Source organism: Oryctolagus cuniculus, chromosome 6 (genome assembly GCF_051225735.1).
Source record: "Oryctolagus cuniculus isolate XC-2025 breed Fujian yellow rabbit chromosome 6, ASM5122573v1, whole genome shotgun sequence".
NCBI classification, from domain to species: Eukaryota; Metazoa; Chordata; class Mammalia; order Lagomorpha; family Leporidae; genus Oryctolagus; species Oryctolagus cuniculus.
In genome coordinates this window covers 166,070,005-166,087,634 of record NC_142872.1, presented here as the reverse complement: position 1 = coordinate 166,087,634, position 17,630 = coordinate 166,070,005, and the positions used below count along the sequence as shown (strand labels likewise).

The window sequence follows — 17,630 nt, the reverse complement described above, 5'->3', positions numbered from 1 at the left end:
TGCGGCTTCACTCTGAAGTGCCTGCCACAGCAGCCCTGCACAGGACACAGCCAGGGCCTCCCTGCGGCTCCTGCTGTGGGTGGCCGGCCCGAGCGCTGGTGCCGGCAGCTGCCCTCGCAGGCACAGTAGCTGGGAGCTGGACGGGAAGCAGAGTCGGCAGGACTCGGAGTGGCGCTGCGGTGTGAGATGCTGACTCCACGAGCGGGGGATTAACTCCCTGCACAACACCGCCCCCCTCGTTTGTTATTTTTAGCTATTTGAGAGGCAGAAAATTCTCATCTACTGGTTCACTCCCCAGGCGCCTGCAGCAGCCAGGGCTGGGCCAGGCCAGAGCCAGGCACGCAGAAGGAACCCGGGTCTCGCATGTGGGTGCAGGGACCCAAGGACTTGCCGTCGCCCGCCGCGTCCCTGCCTGCCCTATGCTGTGTGACGCCTTTCCCTGCTGTCCTCGGCGGGCTCCTCTCCACCCACAGCCCCTCCCACTGCAGGGCCAGCCCCTGCCTGGGGAGAGACGGGGGCCCAGGAAGCTGTAGAAGGTGCTCAAAGCCCAGAGCTTCATTCCTGGGGCCGTTTTCTCAGTGGCTTGATAGGACTTGTGGGTCTGCTGCCCCGGCTCTGGCTGCAGCCCTGGGTCTTTCTGGGCGAGTGACAGCCTCTCGCTAGCAGCCAGGAGGCGCACGGCTCAGATCCTGGACAGACCCTGCCTCGAAGCAGTGCCGTGTCGTGCCGGGCTTCTGTGTCCAGCCCCGTGCCTGCTGGCATGGCCTGGAAGGTACCCGGTAGCACGGGCAGTCAGGCACTGGGCACTGCTGCTCCGGGAGCAGAGGCGGGGGACGGGGGCTCTACTGGAGGCTGAGGGTCCCTCCGGGGATGCTGCAGTGTGCGTCGGTCCGGGTGCCTCACCCTGAACAGGAGGGGCTCTGTGTCTGTGGGCACGCCAGGCAGACCGGGGCTCTCCCACTGTGTTTTGGGGGCAGCAGTGTGCTTGCCCAGGAAGGCCTGTGGACGTCAGCTCTCTGGGTGCACATAAACTGGACGCCTCCCGACTCCCTCCCTGGAGAGGGCCTGTGGCAGGGAGGCCTGCAGCTGTCGCTCTGGCTGGCTGGCAGGTGCGGCGAGGGTGGCCCCGGAGAATCCTCACCACGGGCGCTCCACTCCTCCGCAGCGGCCATGTTCCAGGCACGGAAACCCTTGCAGACGCGGCGACTTCTCTTGCCCCGTGTTTGTGTTCCTAGAAATGCGGCTCCCCTGGCTTTCTCCCAAACGGGGGGCCTTCCTGTGCCGCCCCCACCCTGGGGCTTTCTGACAGGCGTCTGCGCCGTCCGCATGCTGCGTGCCGTGTGTGCTACGCATTCAGAATGGGGCAGTCACCGCATCCCACAGCAGCTTCTTTACTTGAAGGGCAGAGTGACAGAGGGAGAGAGCTTGTCCACTGGTTCACTCCCCAAAAGGCTGCAACGGCTGGGGCTGCACCAGGCCAGAGCCGGGAGCCAGGAGCTTCCTCTGGGTCTCCCATGTGGGTGCAGGGACCCACGCACTTGGGCCATCTTTCACTGCTTTCCCAGGCCACCAGCAGGGAGCTGAATCCAAAGTGGAGCAGCTGGGACTAATCTGGCGCCCGTGTCGGGTACCGGCATCACAGGCAGTGGCTTTACCTGCGGCGCCAGGCGCCGGTCCCTCCCAGAGTCCTTCCTAAGGAGCACGTAGAAGTGTGCGGTGGGCACCAGCTCTCGCTAGTGCTGCTGGGTGGGGCTGGCTCCTGGGCCCCGTCCATGCGGGTTGCTCACCAGTCACCTGCGCACCCTGCCGCCTTTGGGTGTCGTTTCTGGACACGGGGACTGCCCTCCTTCCCTGCTGCCTGTGGCCTCTGTCCGTGGAACCAGGCCCGGCCCAGTCCACCTGAGCTCTGCCCTGCTCCTGGCAGCCATGCCACCGGCCCTGCTCACGCCAGACGCTGGCCGCTTTCCTGGAGTCCTGTTGCCTGTGTGGTGTGGGGCGCCTGTTTGGCCTCCGGGGATCTGTTCCCTTAACTGAAAGCAGAGGAGGCCTGGGTGTTGGAACTGACGCCTGGCCAACGCCTGTCTCAGTGTCAGCACACCCAGACTCCTCGGTCGCTACTGTTGCTTTTACGTGACTTGGGTAAAGTCGCAGTTCCCTTCCTGCTCGGGGTGAGGCCGCTGTGTGCGCCCCGGCTGTGCTCCGACCACGCAGGGTCTGCGGGGCCTCGGCCGCTGTCCTCCCTGGGGGCTCTCGGTGGGAGGAGAGTGTCTGTCTCTCTCTCTCTCTCTCTCTCTCTCTCTCTCAAGATTGATTTATTTGAAAGGCAGCGTTCCAGAGAGAGAGAGAGATTGATCTTCCATCTCCTGGTTCACTTCCCAAGTGGCTACAATGACAGGGCTGAGCCAGGCTGAGGCCAGGAGCCCCGTCTGGGTCTCCCATGTGGGTGTAGGGGCCCAGTGCTGGGCCACCTTCTGCTCTTTCTCCCAGGCCATTGGCAGGGAGCAGAATGGGAAGGCAGAGCAGCCAGTACTCCCACAGGTGTCCCTACAGGGCAGCAGTGCGGCGAGCTGTGGCTTTACCCACCACGCCACGTGCCAGCCCCAAGTCTCTCTTGTCTTAATGTTTGTTTTCATCTACTTGAATGGCAGAGTGTCAGAGATCTTCCATCTGCCGATTTTTATCTCTAAATTCCCGTAACAGTCCAAAGCCAGCAGTCCAGAACTCCACTGGGTCTCCCACGTGGATGGCAGGAGCTCAGGTGTTTGGAACGTCACCTGCTGCCTCCAGGCACGAGAGCAGGGCGCGCTCCGGCAGACACACTGCCCGCCAGGGTGTTCGGTTCTTGCAGCCTGTCCATCTCCTCACTGCCGGCCTCTGGGTGGACCCATGGGACATCTGCGGCTTGGGGCCAGCAGGTGCAGCGGTGCTGTGAGTGCTGCTGGGCCTGAGGACTGGCAGTGCTGGGGAGGCTCAGGCCCCCGCCTGGGGCTCAGCTGCTCAGGCAGCCGCTGCAGAGTCTGCTCGCTGCCCTCTGAGGCTGGGCCAAGACGTAGCAGGTGGGCCACCTGCACAAACACGCCTGCTCCAGCAGGTAGCGCCATACCTGGCAGTGTGCTGTGTCCCTGAGTGGTGGCAGGTGTTACAAGCACCTGGGCTGGGATAGGAGTGTGGCCGGGCAGCTGTGGCCACGGCCCTACAGCGAGGGCCTGTGGCGTGGAACCAGCCAGGGTCACAGCCTTTCCCTGCCATTCGTAGTGCTGTGGCCTGGGCTGTGTTTAAAGCGTGAGCATGTGTTTACATCTGGCGTGTTTGGCATTTAGGGATAAAGTGTCTGGTCCATGGTAAGGCAGGGGCTCTGGGAAGCTTGACAGTGTGGTGAGCTGGGTGGCCGCGGGCAGGGAGTGTGGCTCCCCACGGGCTGAGGCGGGCTCTGGCATGGCCGTCATTAGAGAGCAGTCAGGAGGTGGCGCTGGGCATGGTGGTCGGGGCGCTGCTCGGGCTGCTCTCATCCCACGTCAGTGCCGAGGTTCCGGTCCCACCGCCGCTTCCCATCCGCCTCTGCTGGGGTTGTGGTAGGCGATGGCTCAAGTGGGAGACCGCCGTGGAGCTCCGGGCTCCCAGGCTCCAGCCTGGCCCGGCTCCTGCCATCGCGGTCCCTTGGGGAGCAAGCCAGAGGATGGGAAATATGTCTGCCTTTCAAAGAGCGAGCAGACAAGAAAGGTAACTAATGTTCAAAATGCAGTGTGGCCACACGTGGGCGCTGGCGGGCAGGACCGAGGGGAGTTTCCCTGTCCCCAGGAGCGCTCCGAAACTGACCTGTGCGCCTCGCCCCACAGGTGGAGCTGGAGGTCACGCTGCCGGGAGAAGGCAAGGACCGCATCTTCAAGGTGTCCATCAAGTGGGTGTCGTGCGTGAGCCTGCAGGCGCTGCACGACGCACTTTCCGGGCGGCTGCCCAGCGTCCCGTTCGAGACGATCCAGGCCCTGGACGTGGTCATGAGGCATTTGCCATCCATGAGGTGAGGGCCCGGGGCACCTGCTGCCGGTCCTGCGCGCTCCCCGCACGGTTTGCCGCCAGTCCAAGGAGAGCCGCTTCTGGAGTTGGGGGAGCCGGTGCGGGTTTGCTGGGCACAAGGTGATAAACGGTGCTGGGGTGGAAGAGATACAGCCCCCGGTGGAGCTGGCCCTGCAGAACAGATGACCCCTCTGTGCCGGGCGGCACCATGGGCCTGGGGACAGCAGTGTCCCCCGCGTGTCCTTTGCTGAGTGTCCGCCCCCGGGAGCCTCCACCCGCTCTGCAGGGTCGCTGGCAGCGCGGCCACGCCCCAGGCCTTTTATCTTTCTCTGCTCCACGGTGCGCCAGCCGTTCCCGTCCTTGGAATCGTGGTGGACGGGGAGGGAGCCATCGGGGTCCCGCCCTGGGCCCACAGCTGGACAGTGCCAGCCCGGGCACGCCTGGTCCTCGCACCGGGCGGGCCTTCCTCGCAGTGCACCCGCTCGGGCCGCAGGGTCCATGAGGGTGCCCAGGCGTGGAGCGCAGCTTGAGCCCTCCACGCTGGACTGTCCTGGCTGGCCAGCACTCAGCTCCAAGGAGGGTTGGGGCTGCCTTAGCGGCCGCAGAGCAAGTGCTACAGGGCCACATGGTGGCTTTCAGAGGGAGTCACGGTGCTGGCTGGGGCCAGAGCCAGGATACCCAAGTCCAGCCCCCCGCTCCTGGCAGGGACCCTGGCCCGTGGGCTGTCTCTGCTTGGAGCTGCTGGCGGGAGGCCTCGGAGGCGGATGGCTGCCGGGGGCTGCCCGCCTGTGTCACTGTGGCGGGAACTGTGAGGTTCCTCTGCTCTGCATTCCTCTGGGTCTGTGTGTGAATTCTCTAGTCAGGGTGGAAAACGCCGTAGGTGGCGCGGCAGGAGTGATGCGCCTCAGGCAGAATGCGGCCTTGTCCTGGGGACAGGCCCCGGCGCCCGTGCCGCCTGGCGGCGATGTGGTGTGGGCGGCAGACGGTCTGCTGCGGCCAGTAGGGTCAGCTCCCCGTGTGTCACTGCCCCCGACCCTTGGGGCACTCTAGGAGGAGTGAGCACAGCAGGGGACGGGTGCTGGGGCCCTCAGCAGCCCCGTCGCCAGCGGCAGCAAGTGTCCCCGGGCCCGGGGCTGGGCTGCTCCAGTGGCCTCTGTCTGGTCATCAGCTCTCAGCAAACACTCATTTTCCTCTGTGCTTTTATACACAGCACAGCCCATTCTAGAAAGACTTGAGCTGAGGCGCACAGATGCCTGCACCACCAGATGAAAAGTAAGCACCAGAGGCCTTGGGGGAGGGGAGGTGGGGCCAGGCCGCGCACGTGCCCCGGGCCCTGAGCCGTGGTGCCAGCCGTCGGGCCGGCTCGCACCAGCACTGCGACCGAGAGGCCCCGCCAGGTGACGCCGGGCGTCTCGCTGTCCCTGCAGCGAGGCCAGGAGCCCCCAAGGCTGCTGCTTGTGCAGCGTCCCCTCGGGGTAGGCCACGGTGCAGACAGGAGCGTGGTGCAGTGAATGTCAGAGCTCTCCGTGCGTGCGCGTGGCACGGGCGGCGAGCGAGCGTGGAGCGGCCTCCCCCTCGTGCACGCCTCTGACAGACGGGGCCCTGTTGGTTTCAGGTACACGCCTGTGGGCCGCTCCTTCTTCACCGCGTCCGAGGGCTGCTCCAACCCTCTTGGCGGGGGCCGGGAAGTGTGGTTCGGCTTCCACCAGTCTGTCCGACCTTCTCTTTGGAAAATGATGCTGAATATTGACGGTAAGCCCAGCCGTGGGGTCCTCGCTGCAGGGTACGGCGGGAAGGTGTGCAGGAGCCAGCCAGGGCGAGGCCTCTTCCCGGAGATCAGCACCTCCTGCGGGCCCCGGCGGCTCGCACACCTCCTTTCAGCTCTGGGCGCTGCCGTCGCTGTCTCGGGAGACCCCGGTTGCTGCTCTGTGTCAGACCTCCGCTTTGCCTGTTACAGACAGCATAGGAGCAGACGTTGCACCAGCAGTTAACGTGCCTGTGTCCCATAGCAGGTGCCAGGTTCAGTCCCTGGCTCTGGCCCCACAGTCCAGCTTCCTGCTCCTGGAGGCCCTGGGAGGTAGAGGTGATGGCGCAAGCACTTGGGTCCCTGCCACCCTGGTGGGAGTGAGCTCCCTTCTCCTGGCGCCAGGAGTGAACTTCCCTCTCTCTCCCCTCTGCCTCCCAACTCTGTAAGTAAAATGAAAAGTGTGAAGGTCAGAAAAGGAGTTTCTGTCTCCTCATTTGAGAAGTTATGAAAAGCCCAGAAAGACTCGACAGTCACATCTTGTTCAGATATGCATTTATCGAAGCAGAATTGTATTTGAGTGAATAGTAGGTGTTATGATAAAAAAAAAAACCCGTGCCCATAGACAGACAGTCCTGTCGCATCCGAGGCTTGTGCTTGTCGGAATCTGTTAGGTGTTATTTGTTTTAAGCCCATCCTTGCTCTCAGAGGGTGACCTGCTGGTGCGATGGCCGGAGGGAGCCTCCTCGGGGCTCGTCTGCTTGGCCTGTTCGAGCCCAGGATCGGCCTGGCCGGCCCGAGCCGATCGAGCATCGGCGCTCGGGTCACGCTCTCGTCTCCACCCGCAGTGTCAGCGACGGCATTCTACAAGGCGCAGCCAGTAATCGAGTTTGTGTGTGAAGTTCTGGATTTTAAAAGCATTGAAGAACAACAGAAACCTCTGACAGATTCCCAAAGGGTCAAGTTTACCAAAGAAATCAAAGGTAAAAGACCGCGTGCGTCAGGCGTGGGCAGGAGCGGCGTTCCGGGAGTGGGTGGCGGGAACTGGCCTCCAGGTGAGGCCTGTGTTTCAGAACATTCTGGAACATGAGGCTGGTGTCTCTCACAGCCCTGGCAGGTCGGGGGTTCAAGGCCTCCCGCTGCCCCTGAACAGCAGACGGGGGCGCAGACATGGTGAGGCCGAAGCCGCGCTCGATGTGAGCCCGCGTGCTGCCTGCTGGTTCCCGGCCTTTGAGAACAGAGTATCACGAAGGCAGGGAGGGGATCCACTTGGACAGCAAGTGGGGACCACAAGAAAGCTCAGACTCCGTGGATGGGTGGTTGTCTTTTTATACCCTGGACCGGGAAGGGTCGTGTGTACACGCAGAGCCCACGTGCACAGCCCGGGGAGGGTCGTGTGTACACGCAGAGCCCATGTCCACAGCCAGTAGGTTTGCACGGCTGGACAGGACGCCCCATGATGGGTGTTTATCATATTTACCAGTTTACGAAGCCCCCTTATCAGCTCACACTTCCCAGACAGGCAGGCGGCTGTCAAGGGTCAGAGCCGGGGGCCAGTGCTGTGGCACAGCAGGTGAAGCCACTGCCTGCAGTGCAGGTATCCCATATGGGCACCGTTTGAAGTTCCAGCTGCTGCACTTCCCACCCAGCTCCCTCCTGTGGCCTGGGAAAGCAGTAGAAGGTGTCCCAAGTCCTCGGGCCCCCGTACACACACGGGAGCCCCAGATGAAGCTCCTGACTCCCGGCTTCAGCCTGGCCCAGCTCTGGCCATTGCAGCCGTTTGGGGTGTGAACCGGTGGATGGAAACTCACTCTCTGTAAATCTGACATTCAAATCCATACATCTTTGAGGGGAAAAAAGAAAGGCCAGCCGAACCCCAGGCCGTAAAATTCGGACATGACCCCTCAGGTGTTTCCTAGTTGGGCCTCTGTGTGCCAGGCGTTGGAGTTAAGTATTCTGTCCCAAACAACCTAGCAAGGCCCAGCAGTCCCCATGTCTGACGTCCCCGCTGTGCCCAAGCCCACGTGGTCCCCGGGCCGGGTGATGGGAGCGCGTGGGTGGGAGGTGGATCCAGCTGTGGCCGTGGAGTCGTGCAGGACTGGGCGTGCAGCCGGCTCCCGGGAGGGCGGGTTCTGTGCAGCAGAGCTGGGCCTGCAGGTGCAGGGTGAGCACAGGCACCCACGCCCTCCGTCCCCAGGTCTGAAGGTGGAGATAACGCACTGTGGGCAGATGAAGAGGAAGTACCGCGTCTGCAACGTGACCCGGCGGCCCGCCAGCCACCAGACGTAAGCCGCCTCCCCTTTGCAGGTGCCCGGGCTGTGGGCTGCACGGCTCCGCAGAGCCCAGACGACCCCTCGGAGACGCTCAAATTCTGCCTGAGGGAGGGAGGGAGGGAGGGAGGGGCTGCCCAAATTTTGCAGTACCAGGAAGGTACGCCCTGTGTCCAGGGAGGACTGGTTTGTGTCCCATGGCAAGTGCCCAGGGCCCCGGCAAGCAGCAGGCTGGTCCTGCCGTCTCTCCTGGTCAGAGGCCGTGTGGTCAGGGCACGCAGAGCAGTCGGCACAGAAGCTGGTGCACGTGGCCTTGTCCCCACGCGAGTTCTGCACCTGGCGGCAGCACCACCTCTGCCTCCCATGCCTGCACTCGGGCGTCCCTTCCCGCCTCAGCCCCGCCCCTCCTCGCCCCGTCCTGGGAGCTCCAGCTCCTGGGGGCCTGGGGCTCGGCACCTGACTGACTTTCAGAGTCCCTGCGGGCTGCTGGCGAGGCCCCACCACCCTTTGCAGATTTGCCCTCCTCTGCCCCAAACCCTTTCCACGTGCTGTGACGCTGGGTAGGGGTGCTGGCGGCGCCAGCGGGCGTACTTCTCAGCTCAGACACAGCACAGTGAGTTAGGGGCGCCGGAATATTGCAGGTGACTCGATTTGGTTTTGACTCTCGGGAGGTGCTGTGAGTGTTTGCACCCCACACACACCTGAGAAGCAGACACAGGTGAGCGGCCAGTGCAGGGAGCCCGGGACCTCGCCCGCCTGAGCCGCCGCTCTGCCCCCAGGTTCCCTCTGCAGCAAGAGAGCGGGCAGACGGTGGAGTGCACGGTGGCCCAGTACTTCAAGGACAGGCACAAGCTGGTTCTGCGCTACCCCCACCTCCCGTGCCTGCAAGTGGGACAGGAGCAGAAGCACACCTACCTTCCCCTGGAGGCAAGTCTCGGAGGGACGCCCTGGGGCCCTCCGCCCACCCCTGTCTCTCTCTCTCTCCCCCTCTCAAATAGAACAAAAAAAATTAAAAAAAAAAAAAAAAAAAAAACAACTAACTTACTTGCCTTGGGAAAAAATGAAATGCTGATAGTAGGAAAGCCACCCTGTTTTCCTTTAGAGTTTACTTCTCGGGGGTCTCTGGTTGGCTCCGTCAGGGCTCCTCCCCTCCCCCCGCCTCCCTTTGCGTCTGCAGCCAGTGTCCGTCCACCGGGCACTTGGCTCTGGGGGGCGGGACGCAGCCAGCTGCAGAGGCCGTGGGTTCCAGGCTGGCCCCATGCCAGGGGTTCCGTGGTAAGCCAGCGGTGCCTGTGGAGGACGAGGCACCCGCCGGCTCCCGGACCCCCGCCCTGGAGTTGACACCTGTCGCCGCCTCTTCCCGTAGGTCTGCAACATAGTGGCCGGACAGAGATGTATAAAAAAATTAACGGACAATCAAACCTCAACTATGATCAGAGCGACCGCCAGGTCTGCGCCCGATCGGCAAGAAGAGATCAGCAAGTTGGTGAGCGCGGCGTCCGCGGGCGGTGGCGGGAGGGCGCCAGAGGCCGCAGAGGCCCCGCCTCACCCGCGCTCCTGTTCCCTCCCGCAGATGCGAAGCGCGAGCTTCAACACAGATCCGTACGTCCGCGAGTTCGGAATCATGGTGAAAGACGAGATGACGGACGTGACGGGGCGGGTCCTGCAGCCGCCCTCCATCCTGTACGGGGGCCGGGTAGGTGTGGGGGGGGCGTGGGCGTGGGCGTGGCCGCGGCAGGGACAGGGCCCTCCCCGGCGGTGTGGACCGAGGTCAGGTGCCAGGCAGTCAGACTTCACGGAGTGCTCGCCTTCCCTGGTCCCCTCGCACGTTCCAGGATGTCTGAATGGGCCCCAACTTTTGTGATCCCGTCAGAATTTCAAAGGCCCCTCCCGTAGTTGGACCCCAACCCGTGTCGCCTTGTTTTACTGAGGCTGGTGCAGCCGCCCCTCGGTGCACACGGCAGCCTGGTGTTGGGCTGTTTGCAGCCCACAGCAGCGCACCGTCCAGCCCCACGCGCCCGAGCCCGTGGGGCCGTCCAGGAGACACAGGCATCGTTTGTGGAGTGTGTTTGAGTTCCCCGCAGGCTGGCATGGAGCCCCTGGAGCCCCTGCTGGCAGCTGGGCCCTGCCAGGTCCTGCGGTGGTGCCGCGGGCCTCAGGCTGCACCCCCTCAACACCTGGCCCTTCCTGTCCCGGCCCTCGTCCTTGAGAACTGCCCGAAGGCAACGTGGAGGGCTGCTCCTGTGTCACTGGGGGATGACAAAGCCAGACAGCCGCTCCGCCATGTGCTGCTCGCTCCCGTGAGAGGCGCCTCCGTCTGTGACTGGCCGGAGAGCTGCACAGCAGTCCTCGCGGGCTGTTTCCCGGCCCATCCTGCTGCCCTCGCTGCCCTCGCTGTCTTCGTACAGTGCAGCACCCCCGTGCCCCACTGCTCTGTCCACCCTCCGTCCACCCCCATCCGTCCTGCATCCGGCTCTGTCCACGTGTCCGTCCGCCCCGTCTGTCCATCCGGCTCTGTCCGCGTGTCCGTCCGCCCCGTCTGTCCTTCTCTTCTCCAGCCTGCTCTGCCCGCGCCCCCACCTCAGCTGCCCGTTCTACAAATCTGTGCAGGTTGCCAGCAGTGCTGGGCAGGTCACAGATGGGAGACACACCCACGGTTAGGCTCCTGTCCTTGGGGGCCCCTGTCGGTCTGGGAACAGCAGCGGGAGTGGGAAAGGTCAAGTCCAGGGGAGCACGTCTCCCGCGTTTCCTCACTCTGAGGTCTCGTCACTGCAGAATAAGGCGATCGCCACGCCCGTGCAGGGCGTGTGGGACATGAGGAACAAGCAGTTCCACACGGGCATCGAGATCAAGGTGTGGGCCATCGCCTGCTTCGCGCCCCAGCGCCAGTGCACGGAAGTCCACCTTAAGTAAGCCCCTCGAGAGCTGGGACCCCTGGGCCTGGGCGGGGTGAGCACGCAGGCGGTAGAGGAAGTAGCAAGCAGTGACCTGGAACGCCCATAGAAGCCCCTCAGCGTCGTGCTTCTGGGAACTAAGTGAGCAGGGGCCCAGGAGGCTGGGCGGCTCCCTCCGCGGGCGGGGGCTTCAGAAGAGAGGGCGCCGTCGGGGTGCTGGCGAGGCGCGGGGCCCCGGCAGAGAGGGCTGCTGGCGGACGTGGCTTCTGCTTTGGGGTCACACAAAGATTTATTTATTTATTTATTTATTTGAAAGAGTTAGAGGGGGGGGAGCGAGTTTGCACCTATTGGTTCACTCACCTAATGGCCACAACAGCCAGGCCCAAGCCAGGGGCTTCTTCCAGGTCTCGCACGTGGGTGCAGGGCCCCAGCACTTGGATCATCTCGTGCTGCCTTCCCAAGCACGTTAGCAGGAAGCTGGATCAGTAGTGGAGCAGCGGGACTCGAACCAGAGCCCAAATGGGAAGCCTGTGCGGCAGGCGGCAGCTTCCCCTGCTGTGCCACAGCGCTGGTCCCAGTCAGACAGACTTAGAGCGAGAGTGAGAAGAATCGAAATCCAGGGGCCTCGCCATACACGGTCATTCCAGCAAGGGGCCACGCTCAGAGGCCGTGGATCTCGGGCCGGTGTCCTCAGAGCCTGCCAGAGGATGAGCTGGAAACGCAGAGACGGGTTTAGGAACCAACACGGACTTGGCGGGTGGGTGTTGTGGCCCAGGGGCTCGAGGCACTGCTCAAGATGCCACGTCCCGTACGGCAGCGCCGGGTCAGGGCCTGGCGCTGCTACAGGTTCTGCTCCTGGTCCGGCTTCCTGCCGCCGCACACCCTGGGAGGCAGCAGGTGCCTGCGCACCACGGGGGACCCGGAGGGAGTTCCAGGCCCCTATCGTGAGCCTGTCTCGGCCCCACCCCCGCCCCTGCCCCAGCTGCAGAAGGCATTTGGGGAGTGAACCATCAGTCTCTATACCTTTCAAATGCAATGAAAATAACTAAATAAGAGAGAGGTCACCCACATACGTTTTCTTAGCTGCCGTGATACGTGAGAAACTGAACACTTCAGCGAGTCACCGCTGCATCCCAGCGCTCCCTGCTTAGGGTAGAAGGCAATGTGATTGATTATTTGAGGTGCTGGCATCGTGGCAGAGTGGGTAAAGCCACTGCCTGCAATGCCAGCAGCTCGTTGGCCCCGGTTCAGGTCCCGGCTTCTCCACTTCTGAGCCAGCTCCCTGTTGCTGGTCTAGGGAAAGCAGCAGAGGGTGGCCCGAGTGCTTGGGCCCCTGCTGCCCACATGGGAGGAGCTCCTGGCTGCTGACTTCGGTCTGATCCAGTCCCAGCTGTTGCAGCCATCTGGGAGTGAACCAGAGGATGGAAGGTCCTGTCTCTCCCGCTCTTTCTGTATCTCTGACTTCCAAATAAATAAATAACTGTTTTAAAAAATAGGAAGACTTTGGCCGGCACCATGGCTCACTAGGCTAATTCTCCGCCTGCAGCGCTGGCACCCCGGGTTCTGGTCCCGGTCGGGGTGCCAGAGTCTGTCCCAGTTGCCCCTCTTCCAGGCCAGCTCTCTGCTGTGGTCCAGGAAGGCAGTGGAGGATGGCCCAGGTGCTTGGGCCCTGCACCCGCATGGGAGACCAGGAGGAAGCACCTGGCTCCTGGCTTCGGATTGGCACAGCGCCGGCTGTGGCAGCCATTTGGGAGATGAAGCAGCGGAAGGAAGACCTTTCTCTCTCTCTCTCTCTCTCATTGTCTAACTCTGCCTGTCAATAAGAAAAAAAAAAAAAATAGGAAGATTTTTCCATCCAGATCTCCCACGTGGGTGGCGGGGGCCGAGCGCCTGGGCCACCTTCCGCTGCTTTCCACGGCACGTCAGCCGGGAGCCCTGTTGGAAGCAGAGTGGACAGGACATGAGCCTGGGCCCGTGTGCGATGCCGGCTTATCTGCCACACCACAGCGGGGCCCAGGCTTTATTCTTAGACCCAACACAGGAGCTGTTGACCGGGCTCCCTGCCTCCCGAGCTGCCGGTGCTGCCGGACCTGTGGGTTGTGTGTGTCCGGGGCGTGGCCTGGCTCTGTGGTCCCGCACGGTGGGTGCCCCTCGGTGACGCGAGCCGGGTCCCCAGGTCCTTTACAGAGCAGCTGAGGAAGATCTCGAGAGACGCGGGCATGCCGATCCAGGGCCAGCCGTGCTTCTGCAAGTACGCGCAGGGGGCCGACAGCGTGGAGCCCATGTTCAGACACCTGAAGAACACGTACGCCGGGCTGCAGCTGGTGGTGGTGATCCTGCCCGGGAAGACGCCCGTCTACGGTTGGTGCCCGCGGGCTCGCGCGTCTCTGGCTGTGCGTGCGGCCTGCGCCCCTGGCTGGGTCGCCGTCGGGCCCCATGTGTCAGGGCTCAGGGCCCCACCGTGTCCTGTCCAAGTCACAGTCCAGGGGACCCAGCAACCCCGGGGCTCGTGGCGGCGTCTGCTGGCGCCCCGTGCCCACCTGCACTCTGGGGACGGGTGTCACGGAGCTCCCATTGAGGCAGCTACTGTGGCCTGAGCCCCTGGAAGGCAGAGATAAGCCACGCACGGCCCCTCTGTTCAGGAAGGCCCCAGGCGGCAGGCGGGAGTGGCGGGGGTGCCTGGGGCAGAGGGAGCCGCCCGGGATGCCACGGCGGTCTCCAGGGACTGCTGTCCAGCCAGGGACAGACCGCGGACGCGTGAGCGCCGTGCTGCTGGCCGCCAAGCCCAACCTCCAAAAAAAGCAGGCGAGAGGAGCGCTGGCGTCGGCGCTATTAATACCGGCCCGGCGTCACCGTTTCCGGAGCTGCCAGGGAGCGCCGCCCAGCTGCCTCCTGGAAGCGTCCCGGGTGGGGCGGCCGCGCGGCTCTTTGATGTCAGATTCGCATCTGCCAGGGATTGAGGAGCTGCTCCGCTTATTTTTAACAGCGCGAGTGTGCGTGCTGGCGCGAGCCCTTTGATAGGTGTCGTCCCGCGCAGGAATCCCGAGCCCGCGGTGCTGCCTGTGCTGGCGGAGCGGGAGGGGCCTGCCCAGCGTCCCTTTCTGATGAGGGTGGGACGGGGACCTCCGCCTCCCCTCCCTGCGAGGCCGCCGGGGCGGGTGGGGCGGCGGGCTGGGGCCAGCTGCGTGGAGAACCAGGTGCCAGCGAGATGTGCCGTGTGTGCCTCTGGTGTCCTCAGCTGAAGTGAAGCGCGTCGGGGACACGGTGCTGGGCATGGCCACGCAGTGCGTGCAGATGAAGAACGTGCAGAGGACCACGCCGCAGACGCTGTCCAACCTCTGCCTGAAGATCAACGTGAAGCTGGGCGGCGTGAACAACATCCTGCTCCCGCAGGGCAGGTGAGGGCGGGCCGGCCGGCAGACGTGGGGCCTGACAGCGCTGGGCGGCGGGGCGGGGGCGGGGCGGAGGGGCTCGAGGCTGCCCCTGACATGGCCGGGGGGTGGCCTCCTGGCCCTGGAGCAGTAGAAGCTGTGTTGAGCAGCGGGGCAAAGGCCCAGCCTGAAGGAACCAGGGCCCTGGCTGGCCGCCTGCCACAGGGTTCCTGACTGTGTCCTGGTGGGGCACAAGGCCTTGCGATCCTAACAGGTGTCACACCACCGTCCTGAGATGGCTGCACTGGCAGCACACTCGGAGCCCTAACTGGACCTCCCCCCCCGACCCTGACCACACTGACTGAGCCCCCCTGACCCTGACCACACTGACCGAGCCTCCCTGACCCTAACCTCACTGACCGAGCCCCCCTGACCCTGACCACACTGACTGAGCCCCCCTGACCCTGAGCACACTGACTGAGCCCCCCTGACCCTGACCGAGGCCCCCTGACCCTGACCTCACTGACCGAGCCCCCCTGACCCTGACCTCACTGACTGCAGGGCTCCTGACCCTGAGCACACTGACTGAGCCCCCCTGACCCTGAGCACACTGACCGAGCCCCCCTGACCCTGAGCACACTGAGCCCCCCTGACACTGACTGAGCCCCCCTGACCCTGAGCACACTGACCGAGCCCCCCTGACCCTGAGCACACTGAGCCCCCCGACACTGACCGAGCCCCCCTGACCCTGACCTCACTGACTGAGCCCTCTGACCCTGACCTCACTGACCGAGCCCCCCTGACCCTGAGCACACTGACTGAGCCCCCCCGACCCTGAGCACATTGACTGCAGGGCTCCTGACCCTGAGCACACTGGCTGAGCCCCCCTGACCCTGACCTCACTTACCGAGCCCCACCGATCCTGAGCACACTGACTGCAGGGTTCCTGACCCTGAGCACACTGGCTGAGCCCCCCTGACCCTGACCTCACTGACTGCAGGGCCCTCTTGAACGATATCAGGCACAGAGCCCGTGTCTGCAGTCACATGGGCTTGGACCTTGATGTCGGCTCCGTGCTGTGGCTTGGTCCTGTGCAAGTCCTGGGGGCGACGGGAGCGGGCTCGGCCGAGTCTGGGGCAGGAGCCCAGTGGAGGGACCCAGACGGCTGTAACACGCAGAGCAGCAGAGCGAGGCCGAGGGCACGGCAGCTCGGGAGGGGAGGGCCTGGAGAGGGTGGAGCGAGAGCAGGGGACCCGGCGGGAGCCTGCCAGGAGTGTCGGGTGTGCGGTGGAGGTGTGCGGGCCGTGAGAGCAGAGGAGTGCTGCCCGCGGGACTGGGCCATTGCGGCCTCCCGGGTGACCTGATCCAAGAGGCCAGCAGAGGTGAGACGCTCCCGCTAACCCACGGAGAGCGTTCCTGGCCTGGGGCGTGTGAAGATGGAGCTTTCTCAGCTCACGGGCTGTGAAGGAAAGAGAGGAACCAGGATGGCTCCAGGGCCCCGAGCCCCTGCGGGAGACAGCAGGGAGACCACAGGAGCGGAAGGCGGAAATTAGGGGTCCTCAGCACGGGGCAGGTGTCTCGAGGGAGTGTAGCTGGGTGAGGTGAGGCCCCTGCTCCTGGGGCACTTGAGGTTCAGGGGCCGAGACGCCAGCCACCAGCCGGGGAGACGGAAGCAGGGAGGCTGGGAGACAGCCAGGTCCCAGACGGCTGCGCAAGTGCGTCCTGCGTCCAATGCCGGGCCGTCTCGTTGCCGCGGCAGCCCGCCTCCGCGTGGAAGGGGCCCGACAGGTTCAGCTAGCTCGGGGAGCTTTGCGTGGGACAAGCAGGGAGGGGAGGCAGCGAGGGCAGGCGTGGCATTGTCCAAGGTGCGGCCCAGCCGGTGTGGGGCTTGTGGAGGGTGCCCTGCAGGCCCTGTGCGGTCAGGGCCCCCAGCAGTGGCTTCAGTGGCTTCCGGCCACTGTGAGTTGTGGACAGTGAGGCGGTGTCTGTGCGCATGTGCTGCCTTCCAAGAGGTTCCACAAAACAGGGCGGGCAGGGAACAGCGCGCACCTGCCCAGCGTCTGCCCGGCACTCCCAGAGGGGCCGGCGCACAGCCCCGGGCAGGAGAGGCCCAGCTGCATTGAAGGGGAGTCTTGCCCACCTGTTGTGGACCTTGAGACGTGGAAGCACACAGATGAGACCCTCACGCACTCCTCTCCCCTCGCTAGCAGCACTCGAGGCACGGGGTGGGGTGGGGGTGGGACTGCTTCCTATGGGGACCCCCAGCTCACTGCCCAGGCGGGTGACAGTGCCCAGCAGGCATACCTGTGCCAGCCCCAGGCCCCTGTGCCACATGAGGCTGCCGTGAGTGCAGGGGCGTAGCTCAGCTGGGATCACAGGTGCACACAGCCCCGCACACAGAGCGTTGCCACCTGGGAAGGGAGCGGGAAGTGGGGGGTGCCCTCCTTGGCCCCTCTGTCACTGCTCTGCTGGGCCCTCTGCTTCCGGGAGCCTGGTGGTAGCTCCTGGTGGCTCCTGTCCCCTGTCCTCTGCAGATTCTGGCCAGCAGTCCTGGACCATGTATGGTGCAAGTGCCTAGCCGCATGGTTCCACCAGGACCTGGTTCTTGCCCCACTCCCGCAACTTGGGTTTCCTGGCCAGTGGACTGGCCCAGTGCTCTGCACACTGCCTGTGCCCTCGGGACTGAGCGGAGCACTGTGGGGGAGGGGAGCAGCCCACAGTCCGTGTCCCCCAACAAGGCTGCTCCTTTTCTGTGGGGTGTGGGCGGGGAGCTTGGAGAGGCTGAGGAAGGTTCTGGAACCCGCCTGTATGTGCGCAGCAGCCCCAGGACGGTCCCCAGCTGCCCTTGTGCTGCGGAGTGGAGCCCTCTGTCGAGTGAGACGGAGTCCTCCCCGTGCCCTTCAGAGTGCTCCACAGGCATGCCAGCACGTCCACAGGGCAGCCGTCTCCAGCACAGGGGCCGCGGGAGCGGACAGTCAGCGTGCACGGAGGTAGCGGTGTGAGTGTGCACGGACAGTCCATGGAGTGCCCGGAGGTAGCGGTGTGGGTGTGCACGGACGGTCAGCGTGCACGGAGGTAGCGGTGTGAGTGTGCACGGACAGTCCATGGAGTGCCCAGAGGTAGCGGTGTGGGTGTGCACGGACGGTCAGCGTGCACGGAGGTAGTGGTGTGAGTTTACACGGACAGTCCATGGAGTGCCCGGAGGTAGCGGTGTGAGCGTACACGGTCAGCGTGCACGGAGGTAGCGGTGTGAGCGTACACGGAGGTAGCGCTGTGGGCGTGCACGGAGGTAGCGCTGTGGGCGTGCACGGATGGTCAGCGTGCACGGAGGTAGCGG

General features: G+C 64.3%; 1 protein-coding gene across 1 annotated transcript in view; it reads left to right on the top strand.

The window, feature by feature from the left end:
* The window catches only part of AGO2 (argonaute RISC catalytic component 2), a gene marked incomplete at its 3' end in the record, with an annotated part of 43,431 nt that overhangs the window by 15,539 nt on the left and 10,262 nt on the right, over positions 1 to 17,630 (top strand). Inside the window, 10 exon segments of the mRNA NM_001082710.1 lie at positions 3,837 to 4,018; positions 5,630 to 5,766; positions 6,607 to 6,741; positions 7,956 to 8,043; positions 8,808 to 8,955; positions 9,395 to 9,514; positions 9,602 to 9,724; positions 10,804 to 10,937; positions 13,099 to 13,283; positions 14,161 to 14,320. Coding sequence (NP_001076179.1) covers positions 3,837 to 4,018; positions 5,630 to 5,766; positions 6,607 to 6,741; positions 7,956 to 8,043; positions 8,808 to 8,955; positions 9,395 to 9,514; positions 9,602 to 9,724; positions 10,804 to 10,937; positions 13,099 to 13,283; positions 14,161 to 14,320 — 1,412 coding nt within the window.